The sequence below is a fragment of the Ranitomeya variabilis genome, chromosome 8 (assembly GCF_051348905.1).
Source record: "Ranitomeya variabilis isolate aRanVar5 chromosome 8, aRanVar5.hap1, whole genome shotgun sequence".
NCBI classification, from domain to species: Eukaryota; Metazoa; Chordata; class Amphibia; order Anura; family Dendrobatidae; genus Ranitomeya; species Ranitomeya variabilis.
In genome coordinates, this window is record NC_135239.1 from 6,219,602 (window position 1) to 6,240,402 (window position 20,801).

The 20,801-nt window shown below is 51.7% G+C and overlaps 1 protein-coding gene across 1 annotated transcript in view; it reads right to left on the reverse strand.

Annotated features, from left to right (window-relative positions):
• The window catches only part of ERI3 (ERI1 exoribonuclease family member 3), a 302,309-nt gene extending 296,640 nt beyond the window's left edge, over window positions 1-5,669 (reverse strand). Inside the window, 2 exon segments of the mRNA XM_077278034.1 lie at window positions 5,518-5,645; window positions 5,647-5,669. Of these exon segments, the coding sequence (XP_077134149.1) occupies window positions 5,518-5,645; window positions 5,647-5,669 (151 nt within the window).
• Window positions 5,670-20,801: the final 15,132 nt, after the last annotated feature.

Genomic DNA, 20,801 nt, shown 5'->3' on the forward strand with positions numbered 1-20,801 from the left:
ACGTGTTACAGTTAGGTCCATATATATTTGGACAGAGACATTTTTCTAATTTTTTTGATTATAGACATTACCACAATGAATTTTGAACAAAACAATTCAGATGCAGTTGAAGTTCAGACTTTCAGCTTTCATTTGAGGGGATCCACATTAAAATTGGATGAAGGGTTTAGGAGCTTCCGCTCCTTAACGAGTTTCCTCCTTTTTGATGCTCCCCAGGCCTTCACTGCGGTGGTTTTCAGTTGCTGGTTGTTTGTGGCCTTTCTGTCTGAAGTTTAGTCCTTAGTGACGGAGCCAAATTTTTGAAATCTGACCACTGTCACTTTATGTGGTAATAACTCTTGAACGCTTCAACAAATCCCAGTGATTCTGAGACTGTTTTTTCGTGACATATTATACTTTATGATAATGGTAAACTTAGGTCGATATGCTTTGTGTTTATTTATAAAAAAAATGTTAAAAAATGTGCAATTTTTAAACTTTGAATGACTATCCCTTTAATCCAGATAGTCATACCACAGAAAAGCATTAATAAATAACATTTCCCACATGTCGGCTTTACATCAGCACCATTTGTAAAATGTTATTTTATTTTGTTAGTATTTTAGGAGGTTTACAAATGTAGCAGTAATTTTTCATTTTTTCAAGGAAATTTGCAAAATTAATTTTTTTAGGGACCTATCCAGGTTTGAAGTGACTTTAGGGGTCCTATATATTGGTGAACCCCCAAAAGTGATACCATTTTAAAAACAGCACCCCCTGACATACTGAAAACTGCAGTCAGGTAGTTTATTAACCCTTCAGGTGATTTTCAGGAATTAATGCAAAGTGACATGACAGAAATTAAATTGTGTATTTTTACCACCTTAGGGTATGTGTCCACGATCAGGAAACGTAGCGTCCAGATGTTACAGCATAGTGGAGGGGATTTAATGAAATCCCGTCTCCACTGTGCATTAAAAAACGCATACGGCATTCCCGCAAAAACGCAGCATGTTGCTACAATGAGCAAAACACGCAGGAACACCGCAGGTGACCTGCCAGTGACCTCAGGGGCATTTTTGGTCAGGATTTTACCTGCATAAAATCCTGACCAAAGCCTGAAGCAAACCTGACCGTGGACACATACCCTAAATGTCTCGAACTTCTGAACAGGTCACTACAGACGTCAGACTCTAAGGCCGCTATTTGGTCGTGAATTGCCATGGCAAACATCAGGACCACACAATCATGATCTGAGAGCACCAATTAGGTTAAATAGGAAGCGCCCACACTGTTAACCATTTATACGCTGTAGTCACTATTGACAGCAGCATGTAAGGGGTTAAACAGATATGTACGATGCAAGCACTGATCGTGGCTGATACAGCAAGTTGTCAGCTATAGTGGACAGCCGACAGCTGCAGGACTGTCACCTGTATGGGGAGGCTATTCTATTCTATCTCAGGTCAGTTAAAAGACGTATTGGCTGTCATTAAGGGGTTAACAAGTGAAATGCTGCTCAATTGGGTCGAGATCAGGTGACTGACTTGGCCATTCCAGAATATTCCACTTCTATGCTTTAATACACTGTGTTCCAAATTATTATGCAAATTGGATTTAAGTGTCTTAAAGATTTAATGGTTTTGTTTTTCATATATACTCGTGGACGGTATTGTGTCTCAGGGCTCAATGGATCACTGAAATCAATCTTAAACACATGTGACAATTAGTTTTCCAGGTGATTCTAATTAAAGGAAAACTACTTAAAAATGATGTTCCACATTATTAAGCAGGTCACAGGTTTCAAGCAATATGGGAAATAAAAAGGATCTCTCTGCTGCTGAAAAGCGTTAAATATTGCAATGCCTTGGTCAAGGGATGAAAACATTGGATATTTCACGAAAACTTAAGAGTGATCATCATGTGAAGAGATTTGTGACTGAAACAGAGCACAGACAGAGTTCATGCAAATAAAGGCATAATGAGGAAGGTTTCTGCCAGACAAATTCATTGGATTAAGAGAGCAGCTGCCAAAATACCATTACAAAGCAGCAAACAGTTATTTGAAGCTGCTGCTGCGTCTGGAGTCCCTCGAACCTCAAGGTGTAGGATCCTTCAAAGGCTTGCTGTGGTGCATAAACCTACTATTCGGCCACTCCTAAACAATGTTCACAAGCAGAAACGGTTGCAGTGGGCCCACACATACATGAAGACTAATTTCCAAACAGTCTTGTTTACTGATAAGCGTTGAGCAACCCTGGATGGTCCAGATGGATGGAGCAGTGGATGAGTGGTGGATGGCCACCATGTCCCAACAAAGCTGCGACATCAGCAAGGAGGTGGAGGAGTCATGTTTTGGGCTGGAATCATGGGGAAACAGCTGGTAGGGCCCTTTAAGGCTCCTGAAGGTGTGAAAATGACCTCTGCAAAGTATATAGAGTTTCTGACTGACAACTTTCTTCTATGGTCTAAAAAGCAGAAACTTGCCTTCAGGAGCAAAATCATCTTCATGCTGACAATGCCCCATCTCATGCTGCAAAGAAAACCTCTGAGTCATTGGCTGCTATGGGCATAAAAGGAGATAAACTCATGGTGTGGCCACCATCTTCCCCTGACCTCAACCCTGTAGAGAACCTTTGGAGTATCATCAAGCAAAAGATCTATGAGGGTGGGAGGCAGTTCACATCAAAACAGCAGCTCTGGGAGGCAAAGAAATACAAGTAGAAACTCTCCAAAAACTCACAAGTTCAATGGATGCAAGAATTGTGAAGGTGAAATCAAAGAAGGGTCCTATGTAACATGTAACTTGGCCTGTTAGGATGTTTTGGAGTTAAATAGCTGTTTTGTTCAGTGAATGTGACCTCCTAATGCTGCAAATTCCACAAATGAGCATTTTCAGTTCTTTATATCAAATGTTTAGAAATTCTACTGTGCCTAATAATTTGGAACAGTGCATTGTGGGGGTTTTACTCATTGTGGAGATTATACTGTTATCATTGGGAGGTTTCTTCAATAAAATTCGATGTATAATCTAACGGGTGATGACTTTTATTAGACTGACTGTCATTTGCACCGACCATTTAGGAAAATCAGAGAAAAATGTCATTTGCATAATAATTTGGAACATGGTGTAAACTCCTGGGTTGCTTTGGCTTTATGTTTTGGGTCATTGTCCATCTGTAGTATGAAACGACGACAATCAGTTTGGCTGCTGTTTTCTTTCTCAGGATGGACCAAACTGTAGATTTTGCCACTCCTAATATTGTAGCAATTTCTCGGATGGGTTTTTTCTCTGTTTTCGCAGCTTAAGAATGGCTTGTTTCACCTGCATGGAGAGCTCCTTTACCGCATGTTTACTTCACAGGAAAACCTTCCAAATGCAGCACCACACCTCAAATCACCTCCAGGCCTTTTATCTGCTTAATTGAGAATGAGCTAACGAAGGGATTGCTCACACCTGTCCATGAAATAGCCTTGGAGTCAATTGGCCAATTACTTTTGGTCCCTTCAAAAACAGGGTGGCACATGTTAAGGAGCTGAAACTCCTAAACCCTTCATCCAATGTTAATGTGGATACCCTCAAATGAAAGCTGAAAGTCTGAACTTCAACTGCATCTGAATTGTTTTGTTCAAAATTCATTGTGGTAATGTCTATAACCAAAATTAGAAAAATGTCGCCTCTGTCCAAATATATATGGACCTAACTGTATATTATACTCACCCAGGGCGGTCCGGTCCGGTCCTCCCATCTTCATAGGATGACGTCCTCTTCTTGTCTTCACGCTGCGGCGCACTGATCTGTCCTGTTGAGGGCACAGCAAAGTACTGCAGTGCGCAGGCGCTGGGCCTCTCCGACCTTCCCTGGTGCCTGCGCACTGCAGTACTTTGCTCTGCCCTCAGGACGCCTGCGCCGGAGCATGAAGACAAGAAGAGGATGTCATCCTATGAAGATGGGAGGCACTGGACCGCGACACCCATCGGACCGGACCGCGGCGGGACCACCCCTGGGTGAGTATAACACAACTAATTTTTCTTGCCTTTCAGGATAATGGGCCCCTGAGGGGTAACACAGTGCAGGGTGTTCAGTGGGGCCCTTGGAATTAGAAATATTGAGAATTAGTATGTTAAATTTACTTAAATGTACACAGGGCCCCTTCTGCTGCAGGGCACTGTATGGGGGGCCCTCACAAGCACAGCGCCATATGGGGAGCCCTCACAGGCACAGCGCCATATGGGGAGCCCTCACCAGCACAGCACCATATGGGGGGCCCTCACAGGCACAGCGCCATATGGGGGGCCCTCACCAGCACAGCACCATATGGGGGGCCCTCACAAGCACAGCGCCATATGGGGGGCCCTCACAAGCACAGCGCCATATGGGGAGCCCTCACAGGCACAGCGCCATATGGGGAGCCCTCACCAGCACAGCACCATATGGGGGGCCCTCACAGGCACAGCGCCATATGGGGGGCCCTCACCAGCACAGCGCCATATGGGGGGCCCTCACAGGCACAGCGCCATATGGGGAGCCCTCACAGGCACAGCGCCATATGGGGGGCCCTCACAGGCACAGCGCCATATGGGGGGCCCTCACCAGCACAGCACCATATGGGGGGCCCTCACCAGCACAGCACCATATGGGGGGCCCTCACCAGCACAGCACCATATGGGGGGCCCTCACCAGCACAGCATCATATGGGGGCCCTCACCAGCACAGCACCATATGGGGGGCCCTCACAGGCACAGCGCCATATGGGGGGCCCTCACAGGCACAGCGCCATATGGGGGGCCCTCACAGGCACAGCGCCATATGGGGGGCCCTCACAGGCACAGCGCCATATGGGGGGCCCTCACCAGCACAGCACTATATGGGGGGTCCTCAAGCACAGCACCATATGGGGGGCCCTCACCAGCACAGCACTATATGGGGGGCCCTCACCAGCACAGCACTATATGGGGGGCCCTCACCAGCACAGCACTATATGGGGGGCCCTCACCAGCACAGTACCATATGGGGGGCCCTCACCAGCACAGTACCATATGGGGGGCCCTCACCAGCACAGCACTATATGGGGGGCCCTCACCAGCACAGCACTATATGGGGGGCCCTCACCAGCACAGCACTATATGGGGGGCCCTCACCAGCACAGCACTATATGGGGGAGGGGGCTGAGCAGTGTGCAGCGGTATACTGGGCCTGCACGCCGGGAGAAGCTGCTGTAGGGGCCCCTGCACTGTACACGGAGACATAGAGGTCCTCTCCGTTCTAGTGATGTACGGAGGCCCCTAGACCGTACCAGGATGCATGAAGGGCCCCTGTATGTCCTGGAATGCACCAAAGGGCCCCACAAATGTATAGGAGGCGATGGGGCCCCTCATTCCTAAGCCCAAGCCGTCCACTACGAGAGGCCTATGCAGACCCCGGAGCTCCGAGCCCCCGGCAGCAGCCGCCCCCGAGCCCCTGCCCTCAGAGCCGGGCACAGACACGTCCGGGCCGCGGGTGAGCGCCCCCTCCGCACACAACACCCGGACACTCACCTCTCACTCTCCCCCTGACTATGGAGACGGCCGTGACGAACAGACACCGCCGGCCAATCAGCGACGCTGCCGCCGGCTCCTGCAGCCAATCAGCGCCCAGGAAGGAGGAGCTTCGGAGCAGACCCCTCTGCTCCTCTCCTGCATGGAATCATGTGGGAATGTCAGAGGAACATGGCGCCGCCCCGCTGCATGCCGGGAGATGTAGTCCCCTCCCACATGGCCTGTGTCATTGCTCCTCCACCAGGGAGACGGTCCAAGAGAGGCCGGAGATTAACGGCGCCCGGTACCGTACAGAGTGGAGGCTCCTGCCCGTAATACCAAAGCCAGGACACACAGACTGCACAAAGCAGTCCCATGTAACACTACAGATAACACAGTGATAACTCTCTGAGTACAGATAATGTAGTAGATGTCACCTGCAGTCCTATGTAACACCACAGATAACAGTGATAACTCTCTGAGTACAGATAATGTAGTAGATGTCACCTGCAGTCCTATGTAACACCACAGATAACACAGTGAGTCTTTTATTAAATAAAATACTTTCACATGACACTAACTATGATACACTACAAATGGAACACAACAAGATAAAACATAAGAACAAAGCTCCAATCAGACGGCCACAAAAAAAGAAACCTACTAATCAGGGACAAGAAAGAAAATTCCAATTAAATAAAGAAAGCAAAAAGAAAAGACAACAAACAAAATACTCATAACTTACATTAATACCCCTGTAAAAAATAAATAGTAAATAGTATAAAATCATACAAGACCCCCGGCCCAGCTTCATTCATACTACTATATACAACCCCAACTACATTCACACCGTCCTATATATAATATTATAAACAATATATACACTATAAACACATTATATACAGATTTATACAACGCCGCAAACACAACAAAACCCTACTGGTCCCACTGCCTTACCTTACAGCCACCCGCTTGCACCGCCACATACACCCTACAACAAACCTAAATACAATACACTGTACAAAATTATTATTATTATTTTTTTTTATTATTTTTTTTTTTTAAATTTTTTTTTTTATATATATATACACACCTACACTAACTATCCCGCCACCCCTGATCCAGCTCTGGCCACAAAGTTCAGGAATTATCCGAGCTAGGATCAGGCCCCAAAGTTTTTCCCCAGGCGGGGCCTGGGCCAGGCCAGATCAGTCTCTTATCACCGCTGTTGAAACCCCCCAATCCCCCCACCCAACCTAACTAAGACCCTCTATTATACACACTATATACAATATATACAATACACTATATACAATATATACATAAACCAACTTCACAACCTACATACTCACCACCCAAGGCTCAAGTTCGATGCCTGCAAACCTTCTATTCAGGGAACAGAGATACAAAACAAAAATCTAGGGTGTAAAGATATCAGCCCACCACCAGGATATAGGAGCGCTAACGGACTAAGGCACCCCGAAGGAGAAACCCCTCCAGAGATGGGCCGCCCTCCGGGCACCCAGTCCTTCGCACTCCAGAGAACGCACCTTCACCAGGGCACCTAGGATGCTGCTACAAACTTCATCTACACGGAGGATTTTACTCTGCGTCGAAACTAAAACTCGTGCGTTCCACGTGAAGTACCTGACCACTGCGCTGACTAAGAATAAAGTGGCTCGGTCCCTTCTCCCGAGGTCTCTGAACGCTCCATAGGCCCACTCAGCATAGGACAGAGTGGCCAGCCGCGGCCAACCAATGGAAGCGCCCAGCCTGTTGTACACCTCTGTATTAAAGGGACAATGAAGCAGGAAGTGCTCCATGCTTTCCAGCATGGTAGCGCAAGCCTCACGGGGACAATTCCTGTCCACGGAGCTCCTGTGCTTCAAATTGTCCTTCACATACAACTTACCTTGGAAGAAGCGCCAAGTCAAGTCCCAATACTTCTTGGGGATCCTGCTAGAATTTAGCAAACTTAACCCAACCTCTAGATCCCGACTTGGGCAGTCCTTGAGGACCAATGGTTTCTGAAAATGCGAAAGCAAGACCCGCATGTCGAGGAGTTTCCTCGGGAGGGACCTCACTTCCCACATTCCCAGACCCCACCGGCGCATCATTTTCAGAACCGGGGTAACATAAGCCGGGAGATGCCCGTGCGGTGTGCGGAGATCCTTCAATCTTCCCCCTGTCTCCCATTCCTGGAAGAAAGGCTGAAACCATCCCTTGCAGGAGAATACCCACGGAGGAGCCCTCTCTTTCCAGAGGTTTGCCACGTTAACTTTCAAAAAGGTGTTCACTAGGAACACCACGGGGTTTACCATATTCAACCCCCCTAGTCTCCTCGTGCGGTAAGTGACCTCTCGTTTGACTAGGTTCAGTCTATTCCCCCATAACATCTGGAAGAACAGACTGTAGACCCGTGTCCAGAGAGGCTTTGGTAAGACACAGACGCTGCCCAGGTAGATTAGCAAGGGGAGCAGGAAAGCTTTGCACAGGTCAACCCTTTCCCTCAGGGTCAAAGACCAACCCTTCCATTGGTCCACTCTTTGGGCGACACCTTTGATTCTGCCTTCCCAGTTTTTCGTGGGGTAATCACCCTGGCCAAATTCGATGCCTAGGACTTTGGCATGTTCTTGGGGTTCGGGGAGGGTGTCCGGAAGATCAAACGCGGGATCCCCGCCTCCCAGCCAGAGACTCTCACACTTGTCCTGGTTGACCTTGGACCCGGATGCCTCCGAGTAGCTCTCCACTTCTGACATCACCACCATCGCCTCCTCTTGCGAAGAAACAAAGACCGTGACGTCATCCGCGTAGGCCACTACCCTCAGGATAGCCTCCGGCGCCACCCCGCCCATCCTCACCCCCGCCAACGGCCCACAATCGACCCTTCTGAGGAAGGGATCGATCGCAAACGCGTAAAGCAAAGGGCTAAGAGGGCAGCCCTGGCGGACACCGGACCCTACCCCGAAAGGTTGTCCAATCCACCCGTTTACCAGAGGGAAAGTCTCAGCCCCTGCGTACAAGGTCTTAAGCCAGTCCACAAACCCTCCAGGCAGACCATACCTCAAAAGAGTGGACCAGAGGTACTCGTGGTCAACCCGATCAAAGGCTTTTGCCTGATCCAGGGTCAGCAAGAACCCCTTCCAAAGGCCCGCCCTGCCTTGCTCCACGGCCTCTCGGACACCCAGAACAGCACTGAAAGTGCTACGGCCAGGAACGCAACAGTGCTGGGCCTCCGAAAGGAGCCGCGGCGCAAACTTCACCAGCCTGTTGAAGAGTATCTTAGCCAAAACCTTCCTGTCCACATTGAGAAGTGATATGGGACGCCAATTCTCAATGCGTGATGGATCCTTACCCTTTGACAAAATGATCAGAGTCGACCTCCTTAATGATCTCGGCAGAGTGCCCGAGGAGAGACACTCATTAAACACCTGAGTCAAGAGGGGGACCAAGGAGTCCCTAAAGGTCTTAAAGAACTCGGATGTTAAGCCATCCGGACCTGGCGATTTTTTGGGCCGGAGCCCATCGATTGCCAGTCTCACTTCCTCTTCTTTGATCGCTTCTGCCAAACCGCCCAGCGAGAGGTCAGCCCCTGGCTCAGGAACAGCTTCAGCCAGGAAAGCCGACATCCTGTCACGATCCAGTTCCTTCCTTCCCAAGAGGTGCGAGTAGTATGAACTGACGACCTCCAAGATCCCTGATCTGGACCTTCTCAGGGATCCCGTACTGTCCATCAGCCCCGTCACTATCTTACTATTCACTGACATCTTGCAGCTTCTGTAGGGGTCGGGCGAGTAGTACTTCCCGTAGTCCCTCTCAAAAACCAAAGATGCGTGCCTATCGTACTGACACCTCATTAGCAAGGATTTCACACTGGAGATCGCCTCGCGGCTACCCCCAGTCGAGACAAGATGCTCGAGTCTCCTCCTCAGGCTCTGATACAGACGATCCCTGTTCAGGCTTCTGAGGTTCGAGAGTTGCCGGAAGAATCTCACCACCCGATGTTTGAACATCTCCCACCACTCCGACTTAGTGTTACTTAGGCCCAGCAGCGGTACCTGGCTCTGAAGAAATTCCTCAAAGGACCGTCTTACAGCTTCTTCCTCAAGGAGTGACGAATTCAGCTTCCAATAACCTCTTCCCATCCGAGGAGTCTCTGTAACGCTCAGAGAAAACATAATCAAACAGTGATCGGAGAATTCCACCTCCACAACCGACAACGGCGAGGAAACGGCCTCCTCCTTCAAATAAAACCTGTCTAACCTAGACCTGCACTGACTACCTCTAAAAAAGGTGAACCCCGCGTGGCCTGTGTTGTGCCGGATGTGGACATCCACCAGGCGTGCCTCACTTACTATCCTATTTAGCGCGACGCAATCGTAAGCCAGCCGGTCTACGGAACCTCCTCTATCACAGGGTCTCGTGACGTTGTTGAAATCCCCTCCAAAGACCACCTGCCGACTCGAAAATAAGTAAGGTTTGATCTTCATGAAGAGACACTTGCGGTCCCACTTGGACTGGGGACTGTAGATGTTAATGAGCCGAAGCTCCTGTCCCCCAATGGAGACATCTAGGATCAAGCATCTCCCCATTTCTAACTCGATCAATCGTCTGCATTCAACCGCTGCGGTCTTAAAAAGGACCGCCACCCCACTATACAGCTCGGCCGCAAGAGACCAGTAGGAGGGCCCATGCCTCCACTCCCGCCTTGCTTTATGCATGGTTGATAGGTCGGTCAACCTGGTCTCCTGCAAAAACAAAATGTCGGCGTCAAGTTGGCCGAGAAAATGAAAGGCCGTGTACCTTGCCGCTTCTGACTTTATGCTGGCAACATTAATGGTTGCCAGCGTCAACGGGGTGGGTGCCGCCATCATGATTGATTGAATTAGATAGCCTTTTTCTTCCCACCCCCAACAGTTTCACCCTCTTCCTCTGACAATGATGAGTTTTTAGTGCGCTTAAGACAAACTGACTCATCCATTCTCTCCTTACATACACTCTGGCCCTTGTCTGGTGGTCCCGAGGTAGTCCCCCCCCCCAGAAGGCTTTGTATTTGCCCCCTGAGAAGAAGACCCAGCGACCTCCTGAGCCCCAACAACCTTGTCCGCAACCTCCGGCCCCGGGTCCCCATCGCCCCCCCTCTGGAGGGGAGTCCTGGAGGGCCCGGAACCGGTTAGAGAGATCCACCAGAGGGGGGGCGGCTGGACCTTCCAATGGCACCTGGATCAGGGCTACGGAGTCAGAGGGGTCGCACTCCGAGGAGGAGGCTCGAGGCCCGGACCCCCTCTTATCCTTAGTTGTTTTCCTGTTACCCTTTTTCTTTTGCTGTGACCACTCCCCCTCTCTCTCATCCAGACTGTCACCGGATGAAGGTTCCTGGGCAGACATGGCGTCCTTTTGCTCCTCTCTTTCAAGTCTCTTGACTTCCTCGCTCAATTCGCTGTCTTTAGGATCCTCAGCTGCAAGTGAAGCACCCGGGTCAGAGTTTAGGGTCATTACTCCCTGCCCCCTTTTCCCATGGCGCTGCTCCTGCCGCCTGATATTGGATGGCGGCAGCCTGCTCCTCACCGGTTCCCTGCCTCCTCCGCCTCTGCTGGTCCCTTCACCGGCGAGATTAGTCCCGGCTTTCGCCTGTCCCGCACTCGCCGCTTTCAGGACCGCATTGGCAAAGGAACGCGGACAGCGACTGAACGGGTGACCGAGGTCACCACACAGGTTACACCTAATCCTGCCACAGGTAGCAGCAAGATGGCCGAGGTCCCCACACAGTGTGCATTTCTGGGTGGTACACTGCGCACTGAAGTGTGTGGGGCTGCCGCACCTGTGACAGACCTTAGGCTGCCCCCGGTAGAAAATCAAGATCCTGTCCCTCCCCAAAAATGTTGAGGAAGGGATATGGGTAACGGTGTTTCCTGAAACCTTCAATTTCACCATGAAGGTCCAGGCTCCTGACCAGATACCATGCTCATCGAGGGTCTTCTCGGGAATACCGACGATGTCGCCGTATCGTCCAACCCAGGTGGAGATGTCGACACAGGAAAGTGACTCGTTACTGGTCAAAACGGTCACCTTCCTGACTGAGTTCTGGCGGGATATTACCACAGCGAGGAAACCCTGCCATTCGGGGCGACCCCGAGCCAGCTCATGGCGAGACCAGAAAAGCTCAAGGCCCTCCGGTCTCACGAAGCTGACATCGAAGTAGGAGGTCCCATAGGGATGGATCAAGGCAAAGATGTCATATGCCACGAAGCCCATCCCCAGCAGGAGCTCAGCAACCTTTGACCGATCAGGACAGGCATCCTTGCTTACCCACTGGAGACGGGCCACGTTCCTACGGTTGCTCCTCTGCCCTGGTGTCGGCAGAGACCAGACAGTCTCTGCCCCTCTATCTCGGAAGGCGAAAAGACCGTGTCTCTCTATCCAGAAAGACAGATCAACTTCCCTCCCCTCTACATTGATGGAACTCTCCCCTCTCCTCAGGGCGTCCAGGAAGCGCTGTTGCAAGTCACCATCCTCAGGGTCACCAGACAAGGGCGCACTACTACCCCCAGCAGTGACAGCCGCTGAATAGCTTGGGGCTGAAGCCCCCGCCACCGCTGGGGGGGCAGTGGGACCACTACCTGCTTCCCCTCCACCAACACCAGTAATGCTCTCCTCATTCACTCCTCCACTACTCCCATCATTTGCAACATCACTACTCCCACCATTCACTCCACTACTACTCCCATCATTTGCAACATCACTACTCCCATCATTTACTCCACCACTGCTCCCATCATTCATTCCACCACTACTCCCACCATTCACTCCACTACTACCATCATTTCCTGCTCCTTTCATTCCCCTTACCACTGTCACCACTTCCCGTCACTTTATTACCTGTATTGTCACCACCATTTGTCCCAGTGTTCTCTGCACCTGCCACAGTCACATCCATTCCTTCCTCACTTGTGTCTGCTAGCTTCTCTGCACTCACACCTGCCGGACCGGGGGAGGGGTGCAGCACCACACCCGATTTCCCTTGATTGGTGCTGACTCTCTGTTGTGTCCTTGGAGCGCCTTGCCCCCCCACTGCAGCAGTTTGTATTTTATTATTCTGGGCCCGCTGCTTGTTGGGGGGCGCCGCCTGCCCCGCACCCACAGACTTCGCGGTCCTGGTGTCATGCTGGGGTGCTGGAGCACTCTGTCCCCCTGTCGCAGCAGGGCGCCTCGTGTTCCCTGCAGATGATTTATCCTTTTTCTGTCCTTTTTGGACACGCTGCTCTCCTGTCACAGCTGCGTGCCTGTTCTCCTTTAAGGCGCACTGCGCCCCTGTCACAACAGTGCGCCCCCTTTTCGCCGCACCATGTTCCTCGGACCTGCCCCCCACAGCCCCGGCGTCGGCCGGCTCAGCCGTAGTGAGCAGGGATGGAGTCTGCCCACACCGTCCCCCTTTCGCAACGGCGTGGACACCCACCTCACCCTCCTCAGCCCCGGTGATAACCGGCTTAGCCGCAGAGGGCAGAGAGGGAAACTCCTCGGGGTCCCCTATGTCCGGCGCTGTGAGTACCTCCACAGCCTCGCCCCCTGCACTGTTCCCCGCACAGACGGCAGCACCGCCGGACGTCCTCCTCCTCTCCCCACCTTGCCTATGCCCCGGACCCACTGCAGAGCCCGTGCGTTTAGGTTTGGTGGGGTTTACACAGGAGGTGGTAGGTGTAACATCATCCATCAGTACATATCTGTAACTCACCACCTCCCGTGCGGTCTCCTTCGTTGTCTTCTTCCTCTTCTTGGTTTCCTCTGCTGGCTCGTCCTCACCAAAGGAGAAGCGGTCCAGGTTCACTGGAGACTCCAGCTGTCGGATCTCCTGTAGCAGACCGCCCTCCTCCTCTTCCTCCGCTGACACTCCAGCCTGTGCTGTCGGAGTCCTCTGGCGTGCCGGGAGGCCGCTTCCCTGTTGTCGGCTCTGCGACTCACTCTCCCGGCTGGTTCCAGCTTGTAGGACTCCAGTCACGACCACATCGGCGTCCTCCTCCTCCTCGTCGCTTAGGACGCCGGCTGGCGGTTCTCCTGAGGTATTTAACCCCTTCATTTCTGAGAACCGCCGCTGGTTCTTAAACCTCTCCAGGAAGGGACCTGCGCTTTTCTCAATCCCCTCCCGGAGGAGCACTAACCGGGCCACCTCATCTCTGAGGGCTCTGAACCTCTGGGAGGTCGCGGGTTTCTCCTTGCTAGAGGCTCGGGTGTTCAGGATCCGAGCCTCCCGCAGCTCCTCCTTCAGCTCGGTCAGTGCTTTGCCGGCGTCCTCATACTCACGTAGCATGGCGACCACTCGGGAGGAGAAGGTACTCGTGGACTCGCCGGAGCTCCTCTCCCCCCAGGATGTTCCTGGGCTCTCCTTCCTGGGGCCTGGGGTGCCCCTGTCTCCCTCTCTGGGCGGACGATGAGCCGTCTCAGGGTTGGAGTAGGTGGGTAAGGTTTTCTTCACCCGTCCTGACCTCCTCAGTCCCTCTTGGGCCAGTTGCTTGTTGCTGCTGCTCTCTGTCCCCCGCCGGCACAGACCGGGGAACAGAAGCCTGGGAAGCCATGCCGGCCTCCCAGGAAGCCTGCCTCTCCCTGGGGAGAAGAGAGGCAGACTCTGGGCCTCCTGCTGGAAGTGCTGGAGCTCACAAGACAGGTGCTGCTCCCAGCAGGGTGTGACTGATTGTGCGCACCTGTCCTCCACACTCAGTCCTATGTAACACCACAGATAACACAGTGATAACTCTCTAAGTACAGATAATGTAGTAGATGTCACCTGCAGTCCTATGTAACACCACAGATAACACAGCAATCACTCTCTGAGTGCAGATAATGTAGTAGATGTCACCCGCAGTCCTATGTAACACCACAGATAACACAGTGATATCTCTGAGTACAGATAATGTAGTAGAGGTCACCTGCAGTCCTATGTAACACCACAGATAACACAGTGAGTCTTTTATTAAATAAAATACTTTCACATGACACTAGCTATGATACACTACAAATAGAACACAACAAAACAAAACATAAGAACAAAGCTCCAATCAGACGGCCACAAAAGACAAAAAAAGAAACCTACTAATCAGGGACAAGAAAGAAAATTCCAATTAAATAAAGAAAGCAAAAAGAAAAGACAACAATCAAAATACTCATAACTTACATTAATACCCCTGTAAAAATTATAAATAGTAAATAGTATAAAATCATACAAGACCCCCGGCCCAGCTTCATTCATAATACTATATACAACCCCAACTACATTCACACCGTCCTATATATAATATTATAAACAATATATACACTATAAACACATTATATACAGATTTATACAACGCCGCAAACACAACAAAACCCTACTGGTCCCACTGCCTTACCTTACAGCCACCCGCTTGCACCGCCACATACACCCTACAACAAACCTAAATACAATACACTGTACAAAATTATTATTATTAATTATTATATTTATTTTTTTTTTTTTTTTTTTTTTATATATATACACACACCTACACTAACTATCCCGCCACCCCTGATCCAGCTCTGGCCACAAAGTTCAGGAATTATCCGAGCTAGGATCAGGCCCCAAAGTTTTTCCCCAGGCGGGGCCTGGGCCAGGCCAGATCAGTCTCATATCACCGCTGTTGAAACCCCCCAATCCCCCACCCAACCTAACTAAGACCCTCTATTATACACACTATATACAATATATACAATACACTATATACAATATATACATAAACCAACTTCACAACCTACATACTCACCACCCAAGGCTCAAGTTCGATGCCTGCAAACCTTCTATTCAGGGAACAGTGATACAAAACAAAAATCTAGGGTGTAAAGATATCAGCCCACCACCAGGATATAGGAGCGCTAACGGACTAAGGCACCCCGAAGGAGAAACCCCTCCAGAGATGGGCCGCCCTCCGGGCACCCAGTCCTTCGCACTCCAGAGAACGCACCTTCACCAGGGCACCTAGGATGCTGCTACAAACTTCATCTACACGGAGGATTTTACTCTGCGTCGAAACTAAAACTCGTGCGTTCCACGTGAAGTACCTGACCACTGCGCTGACTAAGAATAAAGTGGCTCGGTCCCTTCTCCCGAGGTCTCTGAACGCTCCATAGGCCCACTCGGCATAGGACAGAGTGGCCAGCCGCGGCCAACCAATGGAAGCGCCCAGCCTGTTGTACACCTCTGTATTAAAAGGACAATGAAGCAGGAAGTGCTCCATGCTTTCCAGCATGGTAGCGCAAGCCTCACGGGGACAATTCCTGTCCACGGAGCTCCTGTGCTTCAAATTGTCCTTCACATACAACTTACCTTGGAAGAAGCGCCAAGTCAAGTCCCAATACTTCTTGGGGATCCTGCTAGAATTTAGCAAACTTAACCCAACCTCTAGATCCCGACTTGGGCAGTCCTTGAGGACCAATGGTTTCTGAAAATGCGAAAGCAAGACCCGCATGTCGAGGAGTTTCCTCGGGAGGGACCTCACTTCCCACATTCCCAGACCCCACCGGCGCATCATTTTCAGAACCGGGGTAACATAAGCCGGGAGATGCCCGTGCGGTGTGCGGAGATCCTTCAATCTTCCCCCTGTCTCCCATTCCTGGAAGAAAGGCTGAAACCATCCCTTGCAGGAGAATACCCACGGAGGAGCCCTCTCTTTCCAGAGGTTTGCCACGTTAACTTTCAAAAAGGTGTTCACTAGGAACACCACGGGGTTTACCATATTCAACCCCCCTAGTCTCCTCGTGCGGTAAGTGACCTCTCGTTTGACTAGGTTCAGTCTATTCCCCCATAACATCTGGAAGAACAGACTGTAGACCCGTGTCCAGAGAGGCTTTGGTAAGACACAGACGCTGCCCAGGTAGATTAGCAAGGGGAGCAGGAAAGCTTTGCACAGGTCAACCCTTTCCCTCAGGGTCAAAGACCAACCCTTCCATTGGTCCACTCTTTGGGCGACACCTTTGATTCTGCCTTCCCAGTTTTTCGTGGGGTAATCACCCTGGCCAAATTCGATGCCTAGGACTTTGGCATGTTCTTGGGGTTCGGGGAGGGTGTCCGGAAGATCAAACGCGGGATCCCCGCCTCCCAGCCAGAGACTCTCACACTTGTCCTGGTTGACCTTGGACCCGGATGCCTCCGAGTAGCTCTCCACTTCTGACATCACCACCATCGCCTCCTCTTGCGAAGAAACAAAGACCGTGACGTCATCCGCGTAGGCCACTACCCTCAGGATAGCCTCCGGCGCCACCCCGCCCATCCTCACCCCCGCCAACGGCCCACAATCGACCCTTCTGAGGAAGGGATCGATCGCAAACGCGTAAAGCAAAGGGCTAAGAGGGCAGCCCTGGCGGACACCGGACCCTACCCCGAAAGGTTGTCCAATCCACCCGTTTACCAGAGGGAAAGTCTCAGCCCCTGCGTACAAGGTCTTAAGCCAGTCCACAAACCCTCCAGGCAGACCATACCTCAAAAGAGTGGACCAGAGGTACTCGTGGTCAACCCGATCAAAGGCTTTTGCCTGATCCAGGGTCAGCAAGAACCCCTTCCAAAGGCCCGCCCTGCCTTGCTCCACGGCCTCTCGGACACCCAGAACAGCACTGAAAGTGCTACGGCCAGGAACGCAACAGTGCTGGGCCTCCGAAAGGAGCCGCGGCGCAAACTTCACCAGCCTGTTGAAGAGTATCTTAGCCAAAACCTTCCTGTCCACATTGAGAAGTGATATGGGACGCCAATTCTCAATGCGTGATGGATCCTTACCCTTTGACAAAATGATCAGAGCCGACCTCCTTAATGATCTCGGTAGAGTGCCCGAGGAGAGACACTCATTAAACACCTGAGTCAAGAGGGGGACCAAGGAGTCCCTAAAGGTCTTAAAGAACTCGGATGTTAAGCCATCCGGACCTGGCGATTTTTTGGGCCGGAGCCCATCGATTGCCAGTCTCACTTCCTCTTCTTTGATCGCTTCTGCCAAACCGCCCAGCGAGAGGTCAGCCCCTGGCTCAGGAACAGCTTCAGCCAGGAAAGCCGACATCCTGTCACGATCCAGTTCCTTCCTTCCCAAGAGGTGCGAGTAGTATGAACTGACGACCTCCAAGATCCCTGATCTGGACCTTCTCAGGGATCCCGTACTGTCCATCAGCCCCGTCACTATCTTACTATTCACTGACATCTTGCAGCTTCTGTAGGGGTCGGGCGAGTAGTACTTCCCGTAGTCCCTCTCAAAAACCAAAGATGCGTGCCTATCGTACTGACACCTCATTAGCAAGGATTTCACACTGGAGATCGCCTCGCGGCTACCCCCAGTCGAGACAAGATGCTCGAGTCTCCTCCTCAGGCTCTGATACAGACGATCCCTGTTCAGGCTTCTGAGGTTCGAGAGTTGCCGGAAGAATCTCACCACCCGATGTTTGAACATCTCCCACCACTCCGACTTAGTGTTACTTAGGCCCAGCAGCGGTACCTGGCTCTGAAGAAATTCCTCAAAGGACCGTCTTACAGCTTCTTCCTCAAGGAGTGACGAATTCAGCTTCCAATAACCTCTTCCCATCCGAGGAGTCTCTGTAACGCTCAGAGAAAACATAATCAAACAGTGATCGGAGAATTCCACCTCCACAACCGACAACGGCGAGGAAACGGCCTCCTCCTTCAAATAAAACCTGTCTAACCTAGACCTGCACTGACTACCTCTAAAAAAGGTGAACCCCGCGTGGCCTGTGTTGTGCCGGATGTGGACATCCACCAGGCGTGCCTCACTTACTATCCTATTTAGCGCGACGCAATCGTAAGCCAGCCGGTCTACGGAACCTCCTCTATCACAGGGTCTCGTGACGTTGTTGAAATCCCCTCCAAAGACCACCTGCCGACTCGAAAATAAGTAAGGTTTGATCTTCATGAAGAGACACTTGCGGTCCCACTTGGACTGGGGACTGTAGATGTTAATGAGCCGAAGCTCCTGTCCCCCAATGGAGACATCTAGGATCAAGCATCTCCCCATTTCTAACTCGATCAATCGTCTGCATTCAACCGCTGCGGTCTTAAAAAGGACCGCCACCCCACTATACGGCTCGGCCGCAAGAGACCAGTAGGAGGGCCCATGCCTCCACTCCCGCCTTGCTTTATGCATGGTTGATAGGTCGGTCAACCTGGTCTCCTGCAAAAACAAAATGTCGGCGTCAAGTTGGCCGAGAAAATGAAAGGCCGTGTACCTTGCCGCTTCTGACTTTATGCTGGCAACATTAATGGTTGCCAGCGTCAACGGGGTGGGTGCCGCCATCATGATTGATTGAATTAGATAGCCTTTTTCTTCCCACCCCCAACAGTTTCACCCTCTTCCTCTGACAATGATGAGTTTTTAGTGCGCTTAAGACAAACTGACTCATCCATTCTCTCCTTACATACACTCTGGCCCTTGTCTGGTGGTCCCGAGGTAGTCCCCCCCCCCAGAAGGCTTTGTATTTGCCCCCTGAGAAGAAGACCCAGCGACCTCCTGAGCCCCAACAACCTTGTCCGCAACCTCCGGCCCCGGGTCCCCATCGCCCCCCCTCTGGAGGGGAGTCCTGGAGGGCCCGGAACCGGTTAGAGAGATCCACCAGAGGGGGGGCGGCTGGACCTTCCAATGGCACCTGGATCAGGGCTACGGAGTCAGAGGGGTCGCACTCCGAGGAGGAGGCTCGAGGCCCGGACCCCCTCTTATCCTTAGTTGTTTTCCTGTTACCCTTTTTCTTTTGCTGTGACCACTCCCCCTCTCTCTCATCCAGACTGTCACCGGATGAAGGTTCCTGGGCAGACATGGCGTCCTTTTGCTCCTCTCTTTCAAGTCTCTTGACTTCCTCGCTCAATTCGCTGTCTTTAGGATCCTCAGCTGCAAGTGAAGCACCCGGGTCAGAGTTTAGGGTCATTACTCCCTGCCCCCTTTTCCCATGGCGCTGCTCCTGCCGCCTGATATTGGATGGCGGCAGCCTGCTCCTCACCGGTTCCCTGCCTCCTCCGCCTCTGCTGGTCCCTTCACCGGCGAGATTAGTCCCGGCTTTCGCCTGTCCCGCACTCGCCGCTTTCAGGACCGCATTGGCAAAGGAACGCGGACAGCGACTGAACGGGTGACCGAGGTCACCACACAGGTTACACCTAATCCTGCCACAGGTAGCAGCAAGATGGCCGAGGTCCCCACACAGTGTGCATTTCTGGGTGGTACACTGCGCACTGAAGTGTGTGGGGCTGCCGCACCTGTGACAGACCTTAGGCTGCCCCCGGTAGAAAATCAAGATCCTGTCCCTCCCCAAAAATGTTGAGGAAGGGATATGGGTAACGGTGTTTCCTGAAACCTTCAATTTCACCATGAAGGTCCAGGCTCCTGACCAGATACCATGCTCATCGAGGGTCTTCTCGGGAATACCGACGATGTCGCCGTATCGTCCAACCCAGGTGGAGATGTCGACACAGGAAAGTGACTCGTTACTGGTCAAAACGGTCACCTTCCTGACTGAGTTCTGGCGGGATATTGCCACAGCGAGGAAACCCTGCCATTCGGGGCGACCCCGAGCCAGCTCATGGCGAGACCAGAAAAGCTCAAGGCCCTCCGGTCTCACGAAGCTGACATCGAAGTAGGAGGTCCCATAGGGATGGATCAAGGCAAAGATGTCATATGCCACGAAGCCCATCCCCAGCAGGAGCTCAGCAACCTTTGACCGATCAGGACAGGCATCCTTGCTTACCCACTGGAGACGGGCCACGTTCCTACGGTTGCTCCTCTGCCCTGGTGTCGGCAGAGACCAGACAGTCTCTGCCCCTCTATCTCGGAAGGCGGAAAGACCGTGTCTCTCTATCCAGAAAGACAGATCAACCTCCCTCCCCTCTACATTGATGGAACTCTCCCCTCTCCTCAGGGCGTCCAGGAAGCGCTGTTGCAAGTCACCATCCTCAGGGTCACCAGACAAGGGCGCACTACTACCCCCAGCAGTGACAGCCGCTGAATAGCTTGGGGCTGAAGCCCCCGCCACCGCTGGGGGGGCAGTGGGACCACTACCTGCTTCCCCTCCACCAACACCAGTAATGCTCTCCTCATTCACTCCTCCACTACTCCCATCATTTGCAACATCACTACTCCCACCATTCACTCCACTACTACTCCCATCATTTGCAACATCACTACTCCCATCATTTACTCCACCACTGCTCCCATCATTCATTCCACCACTACTCCCACCATTCACTCCACTACTACCATCATTTCCTGCTCCTTTCATTCCCCTTACCACTGTCACCACTTCCCGTCACTTTATTACCTGTATTG